This window comes from Ctenocephalides felis, unplaced genomic scaffold (genome assembly GCF_003426905.1).
Source record: "Ctenocephalides felis isolate EL2017-DRISC unplaced genomic scaffold, ASM342690v1 CF-g0.4_SCAFFOLD_00845, whole genome shotgun sequence".
Lineage (NCBI taxonomy): Eukaryota > Metazoa > Arthropoda > Insecta > Siphonaptera > Pulicidae > Ctenocephalides > Ctenocephalides felis.
This window is the reverse complement of record NW_020536999.1, coordinates 81,908,988-81,929,434: the sequence shown is the minus strand read 5'-3', so window position 1 is coordinate 81,929,434 and position 20,447 is coordinate 81,908,988. Positions and strand designations below refer to the sequence as shown.

At 34.6% G+C, this 20,447-nt stretch overlaps 1 protein-coding gene across 1 annotated transcript; it reads left to right on the top strand.

Annotated features, from left to right (window-relative positions):
* Positions 1-763: 763 nt before the first annotated feature.
* On the top strand, positions 764-20,145 carry LOC113391045 (replication protein A 70 kDa DNA-binding subunit-like). The gene is made up of 7 exons (XM_026627022.1): positions 764-807; positions 1,502-1,581; positions 1,768-1,864; positions 3,329-3,491; positions 9,701-9,902; positions 12,774-12,883; positions 19,844-20,145. Exons 1-7 carry the CDS (start codon positions 764-766, stop codon positions 20,093-20,095), a joined length of 948 nt encoding a protein of 315 aa, XP_026482807.1. The 3' UTR covers positions 20,096-20,145.
* Positions 20,146-20,447: the final 302 nt, after the last annotated feature.

Sequence of the window (20,447 nt, the reverse complement as noted above, 5' to 3'; positions counted from 1 at the left end):
ATTTATGAAAACTACTATTGACTGACTTAAAATTGAAAGGGCGGCAATCTGAAGACCGCCCCGGGCGGCAAAAGTTCTAGGAGGGTACTGAGGGTACGACTTCTAGCAGTGTTCGTGGGTGACCGTTTAAGTGGTTAATTTCTTCCCTTGATATATCCGAGCGTTCTACTTTTTATTTTGGCGCATCCATCAAAGACCATTCGGCATGCTTAAGCCGTTTATAATTGCCGCGCATTCTGAATCGATTTTGAAAATTCAAAAAAACCATTTGAAAGATATTGTTAGGAATCACGCTGATTAGTTTTTGGTAAAGATCGTCCGGTCGTTTTCTTGTAATAGTGTTAAAAAAAATTATTTTCATTTAAAACGACGATTTTTATAAAAAAATTGACGGCAGATACCTAGTCTTATAGATCATAGTAAAATATTACTGCCCTACGACAAGTCGTTTAATTTTGAGAATTCGTCAAAGTTTGCAAAAAATAGTATCGCTTTTTTGGCATTTGTCAAAATTAGACCTTTCATCAACGTTTTTCTCAAAAACGGCTAAACCGATTTCAAAAATTTTGATGCATCTCGATGAGGACTATTGTTTTTCAGTTTTGTGCGACGATCGACCGAGCCGTTTCTTGTAATTGAAAAGAAGCGTTAAACTTTCGCCAGACTATTATCACAAACAACATCACTTTTGTATTTTCATAAATCGATATTGATATATTGAATATAATTGCTTTGTTATTAGATTTGTCTTGTTTTTAGAAAAATGACAAACTACATTATAAATTTGCCAGAATTGAATCATGTAATGTAACACTGATGAACATAATATAACATCTAGATGATTTTCAATCAAACACATTTAATTTCATAAACTATACTATTAATATCTATCTAAAATGAACTTCAATAATCTTATAAATATATTGCGCTTACAACTCTTTATGTTATCTAGCGTCATACAGTTTCATAAAAAAGAAATTATTTAACATCTAATAACGAAGAAACGGTTCAACCGATCCTTATCAAAAACCAATCAACACGATTCCCAATCAATATCTTCGAATGGATATTAATTTTTTCAAATCGGTTCAAAACTGTGGGCAAAAACATAGACGAAATTTTTTACACTTTTCTGCTGATTACAAAGAAGCGACTCGGCTGATCATCGCGCAAATGTAACCAACAATAATCCTCAAGATACATCCAATGGATCTTAAATTTTTTAAATCGGTCTAGCCATTTTCGAGAAAACGTCGATGTGAAAAATAGGCTCACACACACAGACATACTTCTCCAAATTTGGTGTCATCCGATCCGGAATGATTTTAAACGTCGAGGAAACATAAATTTAGCGAATCGGATTAAACTTCTTCTTCGGGAAGTTAATAAATAAACTTTTATGTGAGCTGGCAAAGATTGCTCTATTTACAAGATTGTAACTAGTCGTAAGCAGTGTTAGTGGATGGGGGATGTATTTTTGATTTGTGAAATATATTTTCAGCCGAAAAATAACCATAAGGGCCTTGATCGATGACAGGGCTGGTCAAACTTCTAGCTCCGGTGTGTCAGAAGCTGTTACAGGTAAGCAAAGAAAATACACATATTAATATATTAGATATACTGTTGTTATTAACACATTTAATTTGTTGTGAGTTGTTTTTTTTTGTTTGCTGCAAGTTTCAACTTTAGATCACATTATAATCTTTAGGTCAAAAGTGAGTGTATTGAAATGGTCCATCTGATAATAACAATTGATTTTTTCATCAGGTGTTCCGTCCCCAAGTACCGGAAACTCGTATATAAAAAAACGGAGATATGAGAATGACATAAGTAATATTGCTTCTTTGACTCATTCGCAACAAAAGTAAGTTTTCAACTTTATAAGATTGTTCAACTTAGATAATTCAAATTTGATTAATATTGTTTATTAAATTGGGCATTACCATATTTTGTATTTAATTTGTGCTTATTGCACCGTCAATGATAATAGTAAGCGATAGTCAATACTATATCTAATAGCCTACTATTTGTTTCTAATGACAATTCAAGGAGAAGATTAGTGGCGTTTTTTTATATTTGCACATAATTCGTTAAATACAAATCGTAGCGACACCACTTATTTGATTAGTAACGCTTCAAGATTTATTTTAGTAAGATTTTAAATTGGTACAGTGTTTGAAAGTTATGTGCGTTGTAAAATGAACAAAAATAATGAATATTTGGCTCTGTTTTGCAACATTGTCACGATAAAGAAAAAAAACGCGGCGCAAGTGAAAAACGCTGTAAAAAAATCGGTCAGAAAATTGGTGAAGGTTCTTTAAAAAAATCTGCTGCGTGGAGATGATTTTCTTGCTTTCCTTCTGCTAATTTGATCTGGAAATTAGCCGTGCTCTGATCGTCCGGTCACTGAAAACAGTAATTAAATTTTTGTGAAAAAGTGCAGTAACATAACCTGATCTGCAGTGTCGATATTGAAGGAGCTAGATGTTGGTCAGAAATTTTGAAATTGAAGTTGGCGGCAAAAAAATGCAGTGTGTATGATGGGACTAAAAGGAAAACGTTCACCCTGGGCTACTTCCAGTTGGTCAGGCGATTGATTCTCAACTGTATTGTTAACAACTAGAGATAATACGTCAGGCAACTATTGATAACCCGCCAAAAATCGCGAGAACTCAGTTGGTAAGTTTTTGTCGCAATCACGGTATTGTGAAATCGGCAGACTTGGAATGCTCTGACTATCACAGAAACCACAGCAATTCTTTATCGATGACATCGGGACTCTACATGAAGAATGGCGAAACATTGCCGATAATTACGGAGCATATTTAGGTATGGATCGATTATGATAGAAACGCCTACGAATCTACGGACCCAAACTAACTGATGTCACCCACCAGCAATGCTCACTATGCTCGTCACAACAGCAAACTATATATTATATTTAATGTGCATTAATTTGTTAAACTAAATAGTCATCATGAAATATCTAAAAATTTGTTGAACAAAATAATTATTTTGTAAAAGTATCTATATTTATTAAATTGCTAATTATTTAAATTTAAAAAATATTGACACGAGCCTTATTATAATACCATTATACTGACGGCTTGTAAATTAAATAAATCAATAAAATAATTTCACTTTTACTTTATAAGGAAATCGGTTGTATTTTACTAAAAAAACGCCGCTTAGTTTTTTCTTAACCCATTTATACCTGAACAGTTTAAAGAAAATATGCAAGTGATTATGAAGTATTTATTTATTAGTAAAGTTTATATAGGTTTATATAATATATACAATATTATTATGTGTTTTTTTTCTGAAATAGTTGGACAATCAAAGCCAAGGTCGAAGAAAAGTCGGATAAAAAACCATGGAGTAATAAAAATGGCAATGGCCACTGTTTTAGTATGGCGTTGTCTGATAATAGTGGAAAAATCAGAGCAGTTGCTTTCAATGATCAATGCCATAAGTTTTATGAAATGATTCAGGTACTACAGTTTTTATAAATCGATTATTTAAATAAATTTAATAAAATATTAAACTGTTACAATATATTTTTGTATAAATATATGTCTCAGATAATCTTGTAATAAAACTGGCTTCAGCATTTAGCTAAAAATCGCGAAAATGTCATTTTTTGGACTTTTGACCTTGTGTCATTTAACGAAACGATGAGGACTCTGAGATTTCTTTTATAATTGTATTTTAAACAATTTTGCCTAGTTACAGCCCATTATCAATAATTGTAACCTTGAATGCTTAAATTTTTTTTTTTTTTTTTTAATAATTTTATTTGATCATCTATCTACAGGAGATATAAAATCAATTGCATGGCTTAGAATTTAACAAAGATAGAAAAAGCTAAGATCTGCATCCAGTGATGCAGTTCTTTACAGTGTGATATATAGATGTACAAAACAAAAGAAAAATACAAATTAGTACTTATAATTAAACCTAAAACAAGTCGTTGGGGTAGTTCTTTTTAAGTCTTCTGAATTGGATTGGTTCTAGCAGCTTTCTTGCAAGGTTATTTGGGTGAAAGGTGAGCCTATTACGATACTTTAGACAAAGTCTAGGAATCTCGTCTCTAATGAAAGAGACACCCAGTTTATCATGGAGTAACCAATTTGGGGTGTATTTAGGTGCGTTGGCAATTTGCCTAAGCATTTTATTCTAGAACCTCTGTAAGATCTCTACATTTGAGTGGCTGGCTGTGCCCCAGAGCTGAATCCCATAGGTCCAAATGGGTTTAAGTATTGATTTGTATATCAAAACTTTATTTGACATCGACACTTTGGATTTACGACCCAGCACCCAATATAGTTGTCTTCGCTTTTCTTCGAGTTGTTTACGCTTTTGGCAGATGTGTGTTTTCCACGTGAGTTTTCGATCCAGGTGAAGTCCCAGGTATTTTACATTATCCTTGATGGGTAGCAAATTATGGAAGAGAGTCACTGGTGGGCATGTATGTTTCCTCAGTGCAAAGGTGACGTGAGCTGATTTTTGGTTGTTAACCTTGAATCTCCAGATGCTAAGCCAGTCTTGCAGTGTATCCAGGTTTGATTGTAGGAGGTGTGAAGCTAGAGCGGGATCTTCGTGGGCAGCTAGAATTGCCGTATCATCCGCAAATGTTGCTGTAACCGTATTAGTTGTAACGGGTAAGTCATGAGTATATAAAAGATACAGCAAGGGTCCAAGTACACTTCCTTGCGGGACACCGGAGCAGATAGGCCGAGTTGAAGAATTTTGATCACCTATGCTAATGAAAAAGGATCTGTTTAGTAGGTATGATTTAAGGAGAAGGAAGTATTGAGCAGGGAGTAAGGTTTTAATTTTAAAAGAAGTCCAGTGTGCCAGACCTTGTCAAAGGCCTGGCTGACGTCAAGAAAAGCGGCAGAGCAATAGAGTTTATTTTGGAAGGAATTAGTTATATAGTTAACCACTCTATGTATTTGCTCAATAGTGGAGTGCCCACTTAAGAAGCCGAATTGATGGGTGGGAAGGATAGAGGAAGACACCATTAGGTTTTTAATTTTGCTGTGGATTAGTTTTTCAAATATTTTGGAGAGTGAAGGGAGAAGGCTGATAGGCCTGTATGACTCGGGTAGAGTTGGGTCCTTGCCTGGTTTTGGTATAAGGATTATTTTTGCTGTCTTCCAGCAGTTAGGAAAGTGGAGAGTTCTTAGAATTCCATTAAAAAGTATAGTTATGTATCTATAAGCAATAGGAGGAAGTTCTTGTAAAGGTTTAATACTAATATTGTCGATTCCAGGAGATTTGCGGGATTTTGATGAACGGATTGTGCCTATGACTTCGGAGATACTGAATTTGGGTGGTAGTTCAGTCTGGCTGCTAGTTTTATCGGCTAATAAATTATATATTGGGCGCTCCAGGAAAGGGTCACAAGTCGGTGGATGAGGTGTAAACACGTTCTCAAAGTGATCGGCGAAGAGATTGGCTTTATCTTGTGCGGTGCGAGCCCATAGTCCATTTTTATTAATAATAGGCGGATTGCTTTGTGTGGGACGTTTAAGTTTATTGGTAGCCCTCCAAAGAGATTTGTCAGTAGTAGAAAGGTTTATTAGAAAATTTTCCATTTTTTTATTGTGCCAGTCAGACAGTAGATGTTTGATTTCTCTAGAGGCTTTGTTTAGATTATGTTTATCGGCTGGAGATCTTGTACATTGCCAAATTTTGCGGAGTTTTCTCTTCTGGGCTATAAGTTTCTTGATGTAAATAGGACAAACAGGCGTAGTAAAAGTCTGGGATTTTGGAGTGGAAAAGGTTGCTGCTTCTGTAATTATTTTGTTGAAGTTGTACACTGCTGCTTCTATATCATCGTGGGTTTTTAGAGGAACGTTGCAATGTAAGCAATCAGCAATGTAATTCTGAAAGGTAAACCAGTTTGTGCTGTTATTTGTTAAGTACCTATTATTTAATTGGACAGGAGACAGGGAGTTATATGAAATGATGACTGGTGAGTGATCCGAAGAAAGATCAAGACTTGATTTAGCTGAAATGTGGTGAGGTTGAATGCCTTTTGTGATGCAGAAGTCGAGGAGGTCAGGTGTTTTGTATGTATCGCTGGGCCAGTAGGTTGGTTCGCCAGACGATACGTGTAGTAGGTTATTGTCCAGGATAGAGAGGTAAAGCTGCCGGCCTCGCGTAGTGGTTAGTCTTGAGCCCCAGAAGATGTGTTTAGCGTTGTAGTCTCCACCTGCAATAAACTTGGGTCCCAAGAAGTTGAAGAAATTGTTGAATTGCTCACTCGAGATTTTATGTTTAGGAGGACAGTAGATTGCGGCTAGGATAAGTTTATTTGAAGGATGATCAATGGTAACGCAGCAGGCTTGAAGATAGTTTGTGCAATAGTGCTGCGATTCATGATGTTTTATGTTTGATTTGATTAATATTGCACATCCACCGTGTGCGGTACCATCCGGATGATTGATTGTGTACGTCGAAAAACCGGGAAGTTTGAGATAGCTGCTGGAAGTAAAGTGTGTTTCTGAGATCAGAATAACATCCAAGCTGTGAAGCTGGATGAACATTTGCAATTCCCGTTTGTGTTGTGCCAAGCCGTTGGCATTCCAGACTGCAATTTGAAGGAAGTGTTGCATTACTTGAGTTTAGCTACGACGGCGGTTAATAAGTTCATGACTGTGTTTAATTGCTCCGCTAAAGTTTTAACTATAGATTTTAACTCTGTTATGTCGTTAGCTTGCTGATGATGGTTGATAGCTTCGGTATTGTTTATATCCTGTTGTAGTTGGCTATTTTGACGAGCAGTTACAGCGAATGAGATTCCGGGTTTAACTGTGTTTGAGGTGATAGGATTAGAGGAGGAAGGAGGATTTGTTTGTTTAGGACGCAGGGGAGGATATCTGCGAGAGTACATTTCCTGATAGACTTTGCATCCTTTGTAATTGGCTGTATGGCCTTCATTGCATAGGACACACTTTACGTTTTTATTGGTACGATCGGTCCAACTGCAGTCTTTTGTGAGATGATCGCCGGCACATTTCACGCAGCGCGGTTTCAGATTACAGTAAGTTCTAGTATGACCGTATCTTTGGCAATTGACACATTGGACTATTGATTTGCTTGGATTCTTAGGCTCGATGTTCACTTTAGTTCGGCAAATAAATTCGATTTTGTAAATTTCTTTGTTGTTGGGATTTTGTTCCAATTCGACAAGAAACATGTGCATAGGAGCCTTAGTAAACCTGTGTTTCATGTTAGTGATTCGCATTACTTTGTGACCATGAGTTGTTATTTCTGTGGCGATATCTTCAATTTCTGTGCTGGAGTGTAAGTTCCGAACGACGACCTTAAACGAACGTGCCGATTTGCACTGAAATGAATACATTTCGGTATTTTTTTCTTTTAGTAATTTGAGAATTTTATTGTAAGTTTCAGCGTCTGTGAGGGTGACTTTGACCTGCGTATTGTTGATTAATTGTATATTATATTTTCCTGGCGCATTTACACTTAATAATTCTGTGAGGGGATTGATATTTTCGACACCATGAACAAAGATCGGTGGCGGTTTTGGAATAGGGGCAGCGGTATTCACTGTTTGTTCTGGCTGTATGTTATTTAAAACATTGTAGATATTGTTCGATGTTGAATGCAACCAGTAGTTACTTTCTAGCTTTTTTGAGACAGAATTATCTTCAGAGCTGCAGTCGGAATTATTTCTTTTGTGTTTTCTGTTGTTAACCGTAGTCCAACCTTCCTTGGAAGTAGAGGGTATTGGCAGCGGTACATTACTGTCAGTTTCCATTACGTTAGTTCTATTATTAATTGTGGATTCTTGATTACACTCCGGTTGTACATTATTAACACAGTTCACTTGTTTTGCGACATATTCAGAATTAGTTGTAGAAGTGTCATGTAAAATTTCGATAGTTTCGACAAGCGGTATAGCGAGCGATATACCTGAGTCCCCCGGCTGGGGACTCGCCATAGTTAATCCGGTCGACGAACAATACACTGGTGTGTTATGACTCACGCACTGTTAGATAACACTGATAAGAATTAAATATTTTTATTTGCGTGCCCGAAGTGACCTGTACGAAGGTTGAATTCGAACTGGATGAATGCTTAAATTGGTCGAGCTATTAAAGTTAGATACCGTAACTATTCTGACGATGGCTCATTTCATAGATTAATTGTAATCTATTTGTGATTTGTATGTATTTTTGACTCTTTACCTGAGGTGTTTCATTTTTATGCATATTTGATACTACCTCGTTAATTAAGAATCGAGATATACAGGGTGGCAGATATGTATTGCAACCAATTTCAGACCGCTATCATTTCTAAACCGCTCATCAGACAGATGACAAATTTAATCCAGTGGTTGTTCATTTAGTTGTTTACAAGCGTACAAGAGCATTTTGATCCATTGCATTCAGAAAAAGGGTTATTCGTGATGGAAGTCAAGCGTGATAGTGCGATTGCTTCATATTTGGCTGAAAAACCTTAAGTGGCTATCGTTAAAGCTTTCCAGCATTTAAATGCGAACAAATATTTTGTTTCTCGTACCATATCTCGTAACCGTGATACACTCAGTGTTGCACCGCGTCCAAAAAATCGGTCGAAATTCGTGTCGCAGTGGTAAAAAAATGACTCGTGAGCTGAACATATCGCAAAAACGGATGCAACACACATTGAAAAATGAGCTTGGACTAAAGCCATTGAAGTTCCAAAAAGTGCAAGAGCTCATCGATACACAAAGAAAAGTTAGACGGGAAAGAGCCAAGGGGTTGCTTCGCTTGCACGAAAGTGACTAGTTACCGAATTTGGTCTTCTCAGATGGGAAGTCATTCCAAATCGAGCAGTTTGGGAACAAACAAAATGGGGTTTACTTGCCAAAAAGGTCAGCTAAAAATTTACATCTTCGATTGGCCACCAGAACTCAAGCGCCGCCGACGGTAATGGTGTGAACCACCGTAACGGCCAATGGTGACATTCCGCTCCTATTCATCGACCAAACTCAGTACGCGTCTACCGAAAATGGCTTAAAAAAGAGGTTTTTGGCTTCATTTCCATCGCACAATAGCCACCAAAATCTCTGGATCTAAATTCGTTGGACTTTTGTGTCTTGGATATTTTGGAGAGTAAGGTTTGCACTAAAAAATACCAAATTGTCGATCATCCCAAGAAGGCGCCTCGCCGGGAATAGGCCAAAATACACCAGAGCCACTTTCGTGCAGCGTGTTATAGTTCTTCTGCCGTTTGAAAGCCATAATTCGTGCCAAAGGTGGCAAATTAGAACAAATCTAAACTTATTCTAAAATTTGATGTTATTTCCAACATTTTTGCTTTAGAACAATGAAATTTCAAATGAAAATGAGAAAACTCTAGCGCTTTACTTTGTTGCATTACATATCAGCCACCCTGTATACTTAGGATATTTTCTTTTTAATACTTTTTTGGGTACCACAGCCAGCATCGATTGGAAACGTGTCAGACAAACCTGAGTTAACTTTTGCCTTAAAGTAGCTGTTTACCTATGTTTATTTAACTATAACAATTTAACAATTAATTCATGAAAATTTCAATGATTCATATTTGTTTACTGTCTTTTAAACGTAATTTGTCGTTGTCGATTTGATAAGAGATTGAATTTCGCCGTTCATAATTCTTATTTTACTAATAATACTAATGAATATTTTTTTAATTATTGCAGGAAGGAAAGATTTACACTATATCAAAATTTGATGTGAAACTACGCAAAAAAGAATTTCGTACCTTCAACGATTATGAAATAGTATTTAGAAATGATACTCAAGTCGCAGAGTGTTTGGATGTTGGTAATAAAGTGCGAAAAGACAGTTATGAATTTGTTAAGATTAAAGACATTCAAGCAAAGAAAACAAACACTTTAGTCGGTAAGGTTTAATTGATATTGATGAAATAGTATGTACCCCCACATAAGAAAATCATACTAGATTATGAATTTTGAGTTTATATCATATATATTTTCTCAAAACTATCCAAACGAAAGGTACCCTTACATGGGCCGACTTAAAATTTTGAAGAAAAACTTTTTGGTCACGCCTAGGACGAAAAAAAGCCGAAAATCGAAAATGAAAATTGTTGCATATTCTTAGGTTTTTTGGCATACTTAAAAATGGATGTGTGTGTGTTTTGCATGTCCGCAATTTTTCAACCGATCAACCGATTTGAATGGTTACAAAACATTCGATTGTTGGGAGAGGGAGATGTGCTGATTAGTTTTTGGCAAAGGCAGGTCGACGGACATACGGAGCAAAGAGTGCAGAAAATAGAGATCGAGTTTTTGAAAGAACGGAGCATCCAATTTGAATGACACAAAAAATATTCAAATTGTAACGATTAGGAGAAGTGGTGATTAGTCTTTGTCACAGGTAGGTCCAGCCATTTCAAAGATACAGAGCTAAATGTACAAAAAAATTGCAGTTTTTTTGAAAACATTTAATATTCCTCGAACGTTTCGTTACAGTACAGGAATTTCTAGCAATTTGTCTTAAGGCACAATACTATACACTACTAGTTTTGATTTTATTTATACACAAGCGATTACTAGTACAACTTTTTTGCTTTGTACGAGATGACAATTAAGTCCAATATAAATTAGTGGTGCATGGCATCGTGCTTTGAGGCAAATTGCTGGAATTTCCCGTACCGAACTAAAATTTTGAAAATCCGAATTATGTTTGTTACTCAAAAAAAAAAAAAAATTTTGAAAATTAAAAAAAATGAAAAAAAAAATCTTTTCTCAAAAATAATCGTTTGGTCAACACAAGAATAAAGTTTTTTGAATCATTCAAATCGGATGCTCCGTTCTCTCAAAAACTCAATTTCTATTTTCTGCACTCTTTGCTCCGTAACTCCAAAACGGCTGGACCGACCTTTGCTAAACTCATCAATATGAGTCGAATGTTTTTTTAATCATTCAAAACGGTTGTTTCGTGCGCCCTAAATCGTGGACGAAAAATTGTGTCCAAACATACACACACACATACTTCCATTTTTTTAAGGCATGCCAAAATGTTCAAAAACCTTCAAAACGTTAAGATATGCAGAAATTTTTATTTTCGATTTTGTTGCGATTACTATAACTTACCCTGCGGGAAGTTAATAAATAATTTTAACTTTGTAATTTTGTTTATATAATTGTAAATATTATATAAATATTAGTTAATGTTACAGTATTTATAATAATCTATTGGAAAACATTTAATATTTTTCGTACGGGAAGTTCCAACAATTTGCCTTAAAGCACGATGCCATTTACCACTAGCTAAAATTATGACGCTTGGATTTTGAAATTTTGAAACAGTACGTTATTGAAAACAATTTTCGTAATTAACTTTTTTCGAATATTATACAAAGATTTATCAAAATTGTCAATTTTTTTTCGGCATTTAATTGCGAAAGCACATAAAGAATTTTGCAGTCCTTTGCACTAATTATATGTATATAAATATACATATAATAAAAATATAAACTTGTTGAAAGTGGCATTTAGCCTTAAGGCAAGTTGCATGAACTTCCCGAAATGTGTAAGAATTGACTTCGTCAATGCAAATTGACATTTAGATGTTTAGATAAAATTTTTAACTGTTTATTTTAAAAATAAAGTTATTGCTTTCAATTATATAAATCTAAACATTGCGATTTCTAATAGAATTTTCTCAAACACATTTAAATTAACTGTAACTATATTAATTATATTGCACAGACACGTGCTTGTATGCTTTAAAATTGCAACTTATTATTTTAAATTTCAATGAATTAATAATGTTTGACTCATCACATTACAAAATCAACTTTTGACACAAATTTTGACTATAATATTTACTCAAACTTTGATTTTTAACATTGAACTATTTGCCGTAGGGCCGTAAATCGTCAAAAAAAGTTTCATAAAAATCGGCAATTTTTTTCTCTGCAACAGTTTATCACAAGAAAACGGCCCGGTAGATTTTTACTTAAACTAATCATTATCATTCCCAACCAATATCGATTCAGAATTGAGAGCTAAAACGTGGACGATTTTTTTTCACTTTTATGCTATTTACAAAGAAAAGGCTAAGCCAATCGTCGCACAAAACTGAGAAAAGATAATCCACATCGAAATACATCGATTAACTTTTAAATTTTTGAAATCGGTCTAGCCGTTTTTGAGAAAACGTCTATGAAAGTTCTAACTTTGACAAACGTCAAAAAAACGAAACTAATTTTTGAAATTTTTGACTGATTTTTAAAATTAAACAACTTTAGTATGATCTATAAGACTATGGTATCTACCGTCAAAAAAAAACATCTGGTCTATCTTTACCAAAAACTAATCAAGTCGATTCCCAACTAATATCTTTCGAACGGTTTTTGAATTTTCAAAATTGATTCAGAATTGCGGGCGAAAACGTGGACGAAAATTTTTTCACTTTTCTGCTATTCACAAAGAAACGGCTTGGCTAAACATCGCGCTAAAGTGATCATCGAGATACATCCTCATCAAGATATATTAAAGTCCTAATCGAGATACATCGAATGGCTTTTCAGATCGAATCGGATTTTTTGATGAAAACATAAACTTCTCCTTAGGGAAGTTAATAAATATTTTTTTAGTTTTTTGTTATAACATAACTATTAATAGTTATGTGGTTATTTCTAATTAAATTTTCTTTCATAAAAATAATAGTTTATACAAACTTCAGTATTCTAAATTAAATTAAGTTATTTAATTATATATTAATATTGCTATATAATTTCAGATGTGATTGGAATTTGCAAAGATTGCCCAGAAATTGTACCTGTTAAAACCAAAAATGGCAAAGAAGTAAGCAAGAGAGAATTAACATTGGTGGACGATAGCGGTGCTTGTGTGAGTATTACGAGTAACATAAATTAATTTTCAAATTGCTTTATGTGTTGATTATTTTGAATTTAGCCCATTGTAAGGAGCCTAGGCATTTTATTATTAAAAAAACTAGTGGTGCTTGGCATCGTGCCTTAAGGCAAATTGCTGGAAATTCCCGTGACAAATATTTAAATTTTTATACTTTGAAATATTTTTGAAATGAACTTTTTTTTAAAACAATCGCTATCCGTTAGCTGCGTGGAAACGAAATATAGAAGCGCGTGGGCGCCGCGTTGTAGTATAACAAATAAACATTGGTGCGGGACCCATAGAAAAGTAAACAAAATTTGTTCTTATTATTAAAATATCTGATAATTTGATGTGCATATGTCTAATGATCATTTTTGTTCAAATAGATTTTTTTTCACTTTTTCTATTTGGAATAAAGAAACGCTGGATGTATGAATTCAACTATTTATTTATTCCGATGTTTATAGTTTGAAATCTTGATGAAGAAGAAAGCGGAATCTTCTTATACAAGTTGCACATAGAACATACATAGATGCTGCCAACCTATCAGTCATAACGCTCGTTGTTGACAGTTCACAACGAGCGCGCTAAACTTAAATTATGAATTTGAATATAACAATTTGTCCATTATTGGATCTTCGAAACCGCTTCCCAAAAATTATCATCAATTCTTCATTTTATCAGTACAAATAAAATGTTTTTTGTAACATTCAAATCGGACGCTCCGTTCTCTCAATAAATCAATTAACATTTTTGTCACTTTTTACCCTGTATCTTAGAAACGGCTTTACTTGCCTTTGCCAAAAGCTAATCAGCACGTCTCCTTTTCAATACGAATGTTTCTTTAATTATTCAAATCGGTTAACCAGTGTTCCCGAAATCGTAGACGAAAATTTGTATCTGCACACATACACAGAAAAAACAAATTTTTCTCACGTCAGAAATTAGATATTTTGTCGTAAAAAGTTATAATAGTTCTATCAGTTTTAATAAGTTACTTATAAGTCAGTGAGCTGAGTGAACCTCGCCTCTGGGTGCAGGTAAAATATTTGTTAAAATGTTTCCCATCAGAGGGGGCATAGTGTCAAACAATGCAGCTGTTGATACAATCAGTGCATCAAATATTTTGAACACAGCGCTATGCCCAGGTTTATCAGATGCTCAAAACCCACTAGCAAGCTCATGCGACTGTGTAAATAGTAAAGAAAAACCAGACAAAATAAATAAAACCAGAAATGGAGACTTGTTGATAACTATTTCCAAGAAAAGTGCGGACAAAGGCCAAGGACTACAACAGATTATTGCAGGTGTGTTAAAGGGGCACCAAGGCCCTTATGTATCTATAAGGGGCACCAAGAAACTATAGAAATAAGGGATATTGATGATGAACCCTCAAAAATTGATATCCAGACAACACTGCAAAAAGCGACCGGAGGAACTTGGAACACACCAGCAGAAGCAATTAAGATTCGTAAGGCATACAGAGGTACCCAGATTGCTACAATAGCTCTACCAGCGGCAAGCTACTCAGAGCAAGTAGCAAAGTACGAATTGGATGGGTCAACTGTCGAATTAAAACCACCAAGAAACCAATCCGGTGCTTTAAATGCTGGCAATTCGGACAATATGGATCACAGTGTAAGAGCGAAGTGAATCGGACCAATCTATGCATTAGATGTGAACAAGAAGGTCACAAAATAGCAAACTGCCTAAATGTAGCAAAATGTGCACTATGCGCTGAAAATGGAAACTCTGAAAATGTTGCACATCATGCCGGCACTCACAGAAGTCCTGTATATAGGGAGGCTATGGAGAAATTAATGAACGCAAAAGCATGAAGATAATGCAGCTAAACATGAATCATTGTGAGGCTGCACACGACTTGCTTATGCAGACGGTAAGAGATATGAAAATTGATATTGCCCTCTTGTCAGAACCTTACAAACACCTAACTGATTGGTCATGGGAAAGTATGACTCGTAAGCATGGCATAAATCAAAGACAATCTGTGCACTGGTGGACTGAGGAAATCAGCTCTCTTCGTAAAGAGTGCCAAAAGAAAAGAAGGATCGCAACTAAATAAAGCTATCAAGGAAAGTAAAGTTAGGTGCTGGAAAGAACTTCTGGATGAAGTCGAGGAAAACCCATGGGAAAGGCCTTATAAGATTATAATCTTATATAATGTCTCGCCTCAAAAGCCAGCCAATACTTTCACCAACTTGCCCACGACTATTGAATAAAATAGTAACTATTTTGTTCCCACGACAACCTAATTTAAACTACCAGGTAACGCATGTAGATCTGAATAATATTACACCTATTACACTGCAAGAACTGATGGAAGCTTGTCATCGGGTTGGAAATAGTAAAGCACCGGGATTAGATGGAATTCTTAATATTGCCTTAAAAACACCAATTATGACATCACCGACAATGTTTCTTAATGCTTATAACACATGTCTGAAAGAAGAGGTCTTTCTACGAAAATGGAAACAGCAAAGATTAGTGCTTCTTCCCAAAGGGAAAAAAAACACCAGATGAACAATCATCGTACCGTTCGATATGCATGCTGGATACAGCGGGTAAAATTTTTGAAAGAATAATTCACCAAAGAATAGATGCAGTACACTGCAAATGTTGTTGTGTGAATCAAAACACAAAAACGTATTAAAAACCATAAAAAAGCGCGACATCATACACATAAGGGTGTGGTATTGCATAAAGGATGTTGTTTAATACGGCGATCGTTTAAATTATCGCTCCTTTTTGTCGTGTAAGAGTAATGCTCGACCTCAGGCGTGTAGAGATACATCCATACGGCGTGTAAACAGTTACGTCAAGTGCGTCAAGTCGAATCCTAACCCCACTTTTTGAGGATTTGTTGATGACAGATGCTTAAGTGCGGAATTTGTGAATGTTATTATCAATTAAAATAGAGCGTATTAAATAATAATTTATTTGTAATAAACAATTTGTTTCGGCTTTTAATGAATACATGAGTGTGGAATCTTCAAAGAAATTTATAGAATGTTGTATTGAAATGAAAAAGTGAAATGGTAAGTATCAGTTTTAGAATTTATTAATGAACTGAATTATTCAATATTTTTATTGTAAAATTAATTACAGATGGATGAAATGATTCCATTGAAATTGCTTCTGAGAACTGTAACTTGAAAATTTAATTTCTCTTTAGATGCAAAGGTTCTTAGTTTTGAGGTTAGTTTGAGATTGAAAATGTAATTCTCAATTTGTACGATGTGTCTTAATTAATTTATCATTATATTTTCAGATATGAGGAAAATAGATCAAACAATCAAATTAAAATGAAAGATTTACAGAAATTCATTAAATACATTAAAGGCAGGAATGTATCACAAGTAGAAAATTTATTCAGAATTTACTGAGTGATCGAAGGCCCTAACTGGAAAATGAGGTTCAACGAATAATTGGTATAATAAATAAATTTTCTTCACTCGAATATAGTGAAATGACAATAGTTTTTCTAGTGTTGTACTATATTTTATTTTATTTCATTTTAGGTGTTTTAGAGGTTTTGAATTCAAAAAGTTTAGATGGAAATCTTTTGATAAATACAATATGACATGATTGAAAATCTCACGAATGTATTCTCTATAGAAAGTAAGAATGCGAAAATAACTTGTATCTCATTTCATTGAAGAAAACAACTCCAAATTTGACAATAAAAAAGTTAATTATTAAAAGAGTAATGCATTTGTTTTGGATGGTGATGGTTTACACTACACATGAAATTATATCTCGAGCTATCATTGTAACGGATGACAAAATTAAGATGGAAATTAATAATCGGATAATAGATTTTGTATGCTACTTTGTATGGCACAGATCTTAACCCCATGCTTTTTCAAATGCATTAAAATATATTGAATAGAAGAACAAGACCTGAAAGCATAGAAGCAGAAATTTTGAAAGGAAAATTCATAAAAGTGAATAAAAAATGATTAGTGTTAATAAAACTGTAATGAAAATGATAAACAGAGGAGCAAAAGGAAATCATTGATTTGTTGTGCTCTCATACGATGGACCTGTTTTCGGCCAAACTACTATTAAATATCATTATATTGAATTTGAAATATTGGGAACAGTAACAAATAATAAAACTTTAACATTGATGAAATTTGTGCACGCTATATAAAAAAGGCAGATAAACTATTTTAAATACATTTAGATAATTCTTTTTTGGGATTTTTGTTATTAATTATATTTCATGATAATTTTGTTCAATTATTAGTTACATATAAATAATATTATCACTAACTTGATTTCAAAAATAATTCATCAAAATTATTGTAACATAAATAGTAACAATATTGTAATTTTTGTAAAATTCTGATTTTGATTTGGAATATATTAATACATAACCTTATTATTTCGTAATGTCTATTTATTTCAATAAAATATAGTCATTGTGGTACTACAAAGCGTAGATTGTAATTATCAATATTAAACATTCTTCAAATAAGCATGTGGTTAACACCCCACGACGTCGCGTTCTCATGATAACACACCCGTCGGGGCGGTTTCATAGTATCACACCCGATCGGTTGTGTTAGTCAAAAACACACCAAAAAGTAGATCAATAGTGACTACATACAAATATCACCCCTTTTCGTGTTATTGTACGCGACATACGTTTGCAGTGTAGTTGACCCAATCCTAGCAGACAATCAGTATGGTTTTCGCAAAGGGCGATCAACTATCGATGTTATAAACTTGGTATTAATACCGCCAAGAAAGCGACAAGAACGTGCCAGCATACCTCTGCAATGTAGTCGCAAGCTACTTTACAGACAGAATTCTAATGTACGATTTACGCGATGGTACAGAAGAATATAATATAACAGGAGGTGTGCTGCAGGACTCTGTTTTTGGCCCTTCGCTGTGGAATATTATGTATGATGGCTTTTTGAGATTTGAGATTCCAGAATGTGTGAAACTAGTAGCATATGCAGACGATGTTGCCATAGTAGTTGTCTCCAACAAATTGATAAGATCGTAAGTCTATTTGATGTAACGTTTAGAAAAATTAATCGCTGGATGGGAACAATGAACCTTCAATTAGCACAACAAAAAAGTGAAGCTGTTCTTATCACTAGTAGAAAAATCACAATAGAGAGCATCAAGCTGAATATAGGAAATCTAGAGATCACGTCAAAACCTCAAATCTGTTACCTTGGCGTAATGCTTGATGCTCGATTGAATTTCAATCAACAGGTGGAACACGTTAGTGCTAAGGCATCAATAGTTTGGATGAGACTTGCTCCACTGATGCCTAATGTTGGAGGCCCTAAACAAACCAGAAGGATATTACTGTCGTCAGTGGTTACTTCGGTGCTCTTAAAACTCAAAAATCGAGGAGAACGGCAGGACCTATACATCGTCTGAGTGCTTTAAGAATTGCTTGCGCACTTCGCACAATATCGGAGGAAGCAGTGTGCGTCATTTCAGGAACTGTGCCTCTCTCAGTCTTAGCAGAGGAAAGACGGACAATTTACTATAGAAGACATCAACAACTGAGTCCTGAAAAGTTGAGATTAGAAGAACGGCAGAATAGCAATGACCGATGGCAGCAACTGTGAGATGTCGCAGTGAAGGGCAGATGAGATTTTAGTCAGGATTATACCAGAGCGGTATTGAGTCTGACATACCCAGACAAATACCAGTCTGGGATGCATTAAGGCATTTTCTTAGCTATACATAAAAAAACACATACATACATACATACACACATGCACATACGCCAAAATGTTCGGAAAGTTTTGAAACGTAAAGACGTATAAAAATTTTTATTTTCGTTTTTTTGCAATTACTATAACTTACCCTACGAAAAGTAAAATTAAAATGATTTCAAACCACCAGTTTGGCTTTAGAGAACATAACTGTTGCAATTCATCAAGTATACAGAGTGGTGAATATTATTAACAGAAGCCTTTCAATCAAAGAATTTTTGCTCGGCAGTTTTCCTAGATGTGGCACAAGCCTTATAATAAGGTATTCCATAGAGAGTTTTTATATAAAACAAAAACTAGTGGTGCAAGGCATCGTGCCTCAAGGCAAATTTCATATATTAATAAAATCAATTATTACATGGAAGAAAATCAGGGCTGAAGGACATAAATGCAAGTTTTTCCGCAAAGCAACAACTTGGAGGACCCAATTAAAGCCTCATAAGCCTGCATTTACATCTAAACATGATTGAACTGTGGGTAAAATTGTGGATGACAATTAGTTACTTGAAGTCTGTGCTAGTAATCTTTACCTAATACCTTCTCAAGATCACTTTAAATAGGTGAGAATGTACCTTGACAAAAAATTAAACTGAAAGACGCACATCCACAAAAAGCACGAATAACTGGAACTCCTCCATAAGCCCATGTACTGACTCCTAAGCAGTCATTCAAAGTTATCGGCGTTCAACAAAGTTCTATTGTTTTAAGTCATCCTGAAACAGTATGGACCTTAAGGCGCGATGCCATACACCACTAGTTAAAAAGTATTACAAAAAGTAATAATGTGTAATACTATGTATTATAATTTTTGGTACGGAAAGTTCCAGCAATTTGCCTTAAGGCACGATGCCATGCGCCCCATCTGTAATCACTGTATTCTAACAAGTTGAATAAATCTCTGCATGTAAGTCTTAAGGACTTGAAGCGTATCATTTCTCGAGTAAAACACCGCTGCAAAGCAAAAAATTTGCAAGGAAACAAACAAATTCAATTCATAAATCCCGGTACGATTGATTTTAACCTCATATGTGAATCAACGCACTAATTACTGATATTATTTTTTCTTTATACATTGTCTTTTTTATTATGTATTTAATTCAACTTTAGGCTTATTATAAATGCTTGATTATGTTACTATACCGAATTTTACACAATTAGTAATTTTTATTTCTGTTACTTATTGCAGATTAAGTTGACCTTGTGGGACGACGACGCAAAAAACATCGATGAAGTCTTGCACTCTGTAATTTGTGTAAAGAATGCTCGGATCAAAGAGTATCGCGATATTAAATCATTAGGGATTGGATCTAGCACATGCTTGAAAATAAATCCTGACTTGCCTGAGGCCACTGAACTTCGAGGCTGGTTTGATAAAGATCGTGAAACTGCCAAACCTATAAGTCTATCGGCAATGTTAGAAATTGATATTAACTATTAATTTAAACATTTAATACAAACTCGTTCATTTATTTCTTTTCTATCGTGCCTGGCCTTGGATCCAGCACATCGGCTATTGAAACCTGACTATTTCTTTAGAATATATATATGAGTAGGTATTCTAATGCGATACATCAAATGAAAGGCAAACATTTATAAATTAATCTGTAGTCATTTCAATTGACTCAGCAATCAACATAAATAATAATATTTTGTATTTTATCTAAATTGCGAGTAAGTGTATAAATGTTGGTGCGAAATTATGTGCTTTGTGAACATTTATTGATATGACACCATGTTTAATATCCGCGATTTTTCTTATCAGCGGAAGATTGTTCGTGTGGTAACGTCGG